The sequence below is a fragment of the Galeopterus variegatus genome, unplaced genomic scaffold (assembly GCF_000696425.1).
Source record: "Galeopterus variegatus unplaced genomic scaffold, G_variegatus-3.0.2 Scaffold5466, whole genome shotgun sequence".
In the NCBI taxonomy this organism is placed as follows: Eukaryota; Metazoa; Chordata; class Mammalia; order Dermoptera; family Cynocephalidae; genus Galeopterus; species Galeopterus variegatus.
The window spans coordinates 222-5,739 of record NW_007731577.1 but is presented as its reverse complement, the minus strand read 5'-3'; the positions used below and the strand labels follow the sequence as shown (position 1 = coordinate 5,739).

General features: G+C 42.7%; 1 protein-coding gene across 1 annotated transcript in view; it reads left to right on the top strand.

The window, feature by feature from the left end:
• LOC103604899 (unconventional myosin-XVIIIb-like) overlaps window positions 1-4,768 on the top strand; it is a gene marked incomplete at its 3' end in the record, with an annotated part of 141,367 nt that extends 136,599 nt beyond the window's left edge. The window contains exons 27-29 of the mRNA XM_008589473.1: window positions 803-922; window positions 1,364-1,472; window positions 4,644-4,768. Coding sequence (XP_008587695.1) covers window positions 803-922; window positions 1,364-1,472; window positions 4,644-4,768 — 354 coding nt within the window. The remainder of the gene's footprint in view (window positions 1-802; window positions 923-1,363; window positions 1,473-4,643) is intronic.
• Between the last annotated feature and the right edge of the window lie 750 nt (window positions 4,769-5,518).

Sequence of the window (5,518 nt, the reverse complement as noted above, 5' to 3'; positions counted from 1 at the left end):
CTTCTAGGTTTTTTTGTTTGTTTGTTTGTTTGTTTTGTTTTTTTAAGTTGTTGTCCCTACATCTATTTAGCAGCATTTAAAAAAGCAACTAACTCACCTTTATTAATTCCTTCCAAAACATTCAACCCAGTGTTCATAGAAACTCTTTGAACAGTTATATTTTACAGGTTTATGTAATAGCTAATTGAGTAGGAAATTACAGTAAGAATGGAACTGGAAAAAACAGGTTGGAAATACACACAATCGATACTGGGCATGCATGGCCATCACCTGGTAGGAGCAGATGGATTATGGAGAACCACGAAGAAATCTCTTGGCTGAGAGCATTCTATGCAAATGGGCATTTATCAGTGTGTCTTAGGAAGAGTGTTGGTCAGTCCAGTGAGATGGTTCGCCAAGGATTGATTAAGAAGAGTTTTTACTAAAATAGCTATTTTTAAAAATTGAGCACTTACTATATGCCAGGCACTGTGGTAAGCTTTCTATGGATCATCTCACTTAATCCTCAGTACAATTCTATAAGTTATTTCCCCCCTTTAAAGTGAGAACACTGAGAATCAAATAGGCATCCTGCTTGGTTCAAAGTCACAGAGCCAGTGAGTGTAAGACCAAGAATTCTACAATAGCAAGACCAATAAGATTCTGAAGTCTGTGCTTTTAACCACCTCATTACACTACGGGCTGCTTTTCCATGATAGCTGGAGATTTGTCCAATGGTGGTCCTCTGGTGCACATGTGCAGGGAGAAAGGTTGGCAGTCCCAATGAGTGGCCCATCCTTGACCACTCCATCTTCCACCCCAGGTTGCTGACTTGGCCACAGAGCTTGCTGATGAGCGCTTCAAAGGTGACGTGGCCTTCCAGGTGCTGGAGAATGAGCAGGCAGAGCGGCTGCAGGCCTTCCGTGAGGTACAGGAGCTCAAGGTGAGTGGTCATGGGGGGGGGGCTGGACAGGATGGTTGGGACTGGCTGAACCTGTCCCCTTTGAGCTCCTATCTAGTACAGCTTGCACAGATTACCTGACACCCATGCTTAAGGTCCTGAGGGACATTCGGGTCTTCCTGAGGCTTGGCTTTGGAGGTGCCATGGGTGGACAGTCCCTGGCTATGGAGGTGCCATGAGTCAGGACTGTGCAAGAGGTGGCCAACCCCTGGTTGCAGATTGTGCCCTGGGTGGACATTCCTGGCCTTGGAGGTGCTTTGGGTGAGGAATGTGCAGAGAGTGGCCAGTATCTGGCCTTGGAGTCTCCATGGGTCAACACTGTGCAGGAGGTGGCCAACCCCTGGTCTCAGAGGTACCATGGGTGAGATGGCCAGCCCAGGCTCCTCTCTAGCTTCAGTTTGGACCTTGAGTCCTTTCTTCCAGAGAAAGTATGAGCAAGTCCAGAAGAATTTGAAAGAAGTGGAGAAACAGCTGGAAGAAGCCCAGCAGAAAATTCAGTTAAATGACTTGGAAAAAAATCACACTGGAGGAGGTAAGCAGCGGCGGACCCTTGGGGTTGGACGCTGGTGGACAAAGCTGTCTTTTTATTTCATTCATAGATACACACTGAACACTTAATATGCACTAGACACTGCATTAGGGGCCGGGACTTTGGCAGAGCAAATGAGCACAGCCCCTGCCCTCTTGGAGCTTACAGTCTAATGGAACAGGCAGACAGGCAGACATTAAACAGATAATGCAACAACATCCCAAAGAATAAATTAGCAATGTGACAGAAGCTCTTTAGTAATAACGCAAAGGATGATAAGAAAAAAAAATTGGATAAGACACTTCTATATTTATATGATTATTTTAAAAATAAATTTTGAGGAAGGCAATTTAGTGGTGAAAAGTGGAACCTATGATGCATTTCTTGATTTGAATCTTGACTCCATCTCATTAGATGGATGGCTTTGGGCCAAAAAACTGTTTTGCCTCTGTTTCCTCATGTTTCCAATGGAGATAGTGACAGATAATTGGTAGAAAGCGTTAAGCCACTTTCTGGAGAAGAGACAAGGTGCATTTTCTTTCTGCTCTACTCTCACTCTCTCATCCTGGCTACTCCCAGGGAAGGCGTTTACCAGGGAGGTTAATGCCGAGAAGTTTGAGATTCTCTGATATGAGACACCCAACAAGGTAGGGACACGTTGCGTGTGGAGGCACAGGATCTGCAGTGTGGGACGGTGCAGTTTCCCAAGAAGAGCATCAGCACCAGTCCCATCTGACTGAGATTCATGTCTAAATGATAATACCCAGTTTGTTTTCTTGTGGCAAAATAGGGGAGTTGTATGAGAGGAGGAGATGCGCCTAGCTTATGAGCACATTAGTCAGAATGCAATATAGGCTCCTAGTGCTGGATGCTAATTCCATGAAGACAATCCACAAACATTTTGTTTTTCATTATGAAAGTAATACATACCCATTACAGAAAATTCCTAAAATACAGGAAAGTTGAAAGAAGCAATAAAACATTTTAATCATGCCACTGTAATGGCACCACAACCTCCTCTATGGATCAAGCTGGAGTGTAAATTATAAAAATTCATGGTTTTTCTCTTTATGCATAGCTAAATATTTAAAGATAGCTTTTTATTATATGCATCCAGCACTGAGCTGGGCACTGTGGGGGCTACAGAAGAGTTTTAGTTGAGCTTGTTTCTCAAGAAATTTGCAGTATAAATGTGGAGATCAGATAAACCCAGGGAAAGGGTGACTAGATAATGAAAGGCTGAATTCTACCTGGTGATTAAGAGTGGCTCGCTTGGGCATGGAAATTGGATGTGGAGCTGAGCCTTGAAGGGTGGAGAACAGTTTCCTTTCTCGCTCATGTTGCCCACCCATGCCATGCACTGTGTAGCACATCGTAGCACAGAACACATAGGAAGCTGCAGAAATGCTTCTCCTGCTTTCCTTTTCTTTTGTAGGCTGTGCTGCTTGCTACCATGAGGCTTTTTCCTGGTGGGGGGACAGAATTATTTTCCCATCATCATATTATTTACCTTAGTGGAAACTTGAACAAGCTTTAACGCTTTACTGTTATATCATCCTTCTTTCGGGTTAGTGATGTGTAAATCTCTATTGGGGTCACCTCTTCCAAGGTCTTAATTCTACCATCCATTCTTCTATCCGTCCATCCTTTCATCCATCCACCCATCAACCTATTCATTCAACTTACCATGCATTTATCTATCCATTTATTAATCCACTTATTCTTTCATCTATTCACTTATTTATCCATCCATCTATCCATTAATTCATCCGTCCATCCATTCATCCATCCAGTCATCCATGGACCCACTTCTCCATCCTCCCTAACATTCAGCCATCCATCATTCTGCCTACCCACCCAACTATCCATCCATAAATCCTCCACCCTACCGTCTATCCAACACCATTTATCAATTCATGTATCCACTCATTTATTCACTTATCCATCCATACATCCATCCATTTATCAGTGTGTCCACCTATCCATTCACCCTAGCATCCATCTATCCACCATTCCACTTAACCACCCTACTATTTATCCATTAATCCCCCACCCTACCATCTCTTCACCCATTCATCCATCCATTCATCCATTCACCTACTCAATGAAAGTTAATTGAGCACCTACTATATGTTAGGCATTGTAGTCATGTTCTGGGGACACAATGATGAGCAAAACAAGTTTGTTGCTCTTATGAATTTGAACCCTCTTCTGGATTTTCATAAGCTTCCCTTAAGACAGCCCTGATCAAACTAGGCTGCAGCTATCGTTTTACACATTTGCCTTCCTCACTGATTATCTGGAAGTTGAGAGGAAATGGCTTCTTACTCATTTCATTATCCCTTGTGCCTGGCAAAAAGTAATGTGCTCAATGAGTGTTTGGATGGATGAGTGGGTGGGTGGATGGATGGATGGATGATAGGTAAATAAGTGGATTGTCTCTATCTTAAATTGCCTGCTTGTGGAATGTTTTCTGCAGCTCCATTAATTTAAAAGGCATTATTCTATTATTCAGATGGTCAAAAGATGAGACATCATAACCTAAACTAGCTCATTCTATTCAGCCAAACAGTTTTAATCAAACCAGCAAATGCTTTTTAATATTTTTACCAATCAAGGGATTTGTTATCCATGTTATCTCATAGACACATCTTGTAACCAGTTTCTATTGCTATGCATTTACTACACCCTTGAATTATTGCTAATTCATTTATTTTTTAATTCATCTAAATAGTCAATAAGTACATACTCTTTGCCCCCCAATGGGGTTGGTCAGTAGGATAATTCTTTTTGCCTGAAGATTTTGTTAGATTCATAAGGCAATTGGCAAGCTCGTATCGACATGTATTGCTAATCTGAGTGTAGGGAACTCTTTTAGAGTGTGTTAAGGACTCACGGAGGACTAAAACAGCTCCTCTGCCCTTAAGGAAGATGGAATTTTCTTGAAAAAAGAAAGGTGTGAGTACACTTGTAAAGACAATTAAACAACCAATCTTAAAACAGCGAGCATTCAAGGACTTTAGACAGCTGGAGGTGGTCAGGACGGGCTGCCTGGAGAAAGTGTTTCTTAAAACTTGGACTTCAATTACAGTTTCTTAACCCGAAGTTCAAGACTGAGGTTCAAGGGCTCCATGAATATTGTGAAATTGCCTTACATCCACCCTGGTCTCCCAGCAGACGAGTGGCAGATGCGCCTTGACTGCGCTCAGATGGAGAACGAGTTTCTCAGAAAGCGTCTACAGCAATGCGAGGAGAGGCTGGACACAGAGCTGACGTCCAGAAAAGAGCTGGAGCAGAAGGTAAGAGGGAGTGGATACTCTGGGCCACAGAGATGTCAGGGAATGTCAGGTTCTCACCTCCATGGGGAGTGACCAATGTGCTGGCCAGGCTTGGAGAAGCAGAAAGGAGGCAGCAGCCACTTCATGTTTCTCCCTCTCCAATGTTAGGACAAATGCTGGTCACTGTGGGATATGGAAAATATTTTCTCTACATGTGGGTCTTCTATCCAGGAAGCAACTGACTCAGCCTATCTGAGTTAGAGTTCTATTTCTGCTTGGATCTTGTGGAAATCACTTTACCTCAGATTTCTCATCTATAAAATGATTGTAATATGCTCTTAAAATAGTCACATTTTCTCAATTCCCATTGCCTCTAATCTGCTACCTCCATTTATCATCTAGACCAGAGCCAATAACCTCCTAACTGATCTTGCCTCTGGCCTCTCCCTCAATCACCTGCCACACTGCGGCTGAGAGAACTTTCCAAGTCTGTTTCAGATTGTTCTGTCACCACAAATGATGTTGCCTCTCATGGTGAATATTTTTCTTGTGCGTTTTGTAAACTTTGATTGTGAGCTCATCTTCAATGGGTCCCTCTACTCCCACCCTGGTAGTCTCAGGTGTTCTGCATTGTGGAATGTTTCCTTTCTTTTCCTTCTCCCATGGTGAATTGTGTGGGTGTGTGTGTGTGGCTGTCTTTATTGAGTTGATTTTTTTTTTTTTTTTTACTTTTTGTGATTTTAATGGGAATCCTTTGATAACATGATTGTG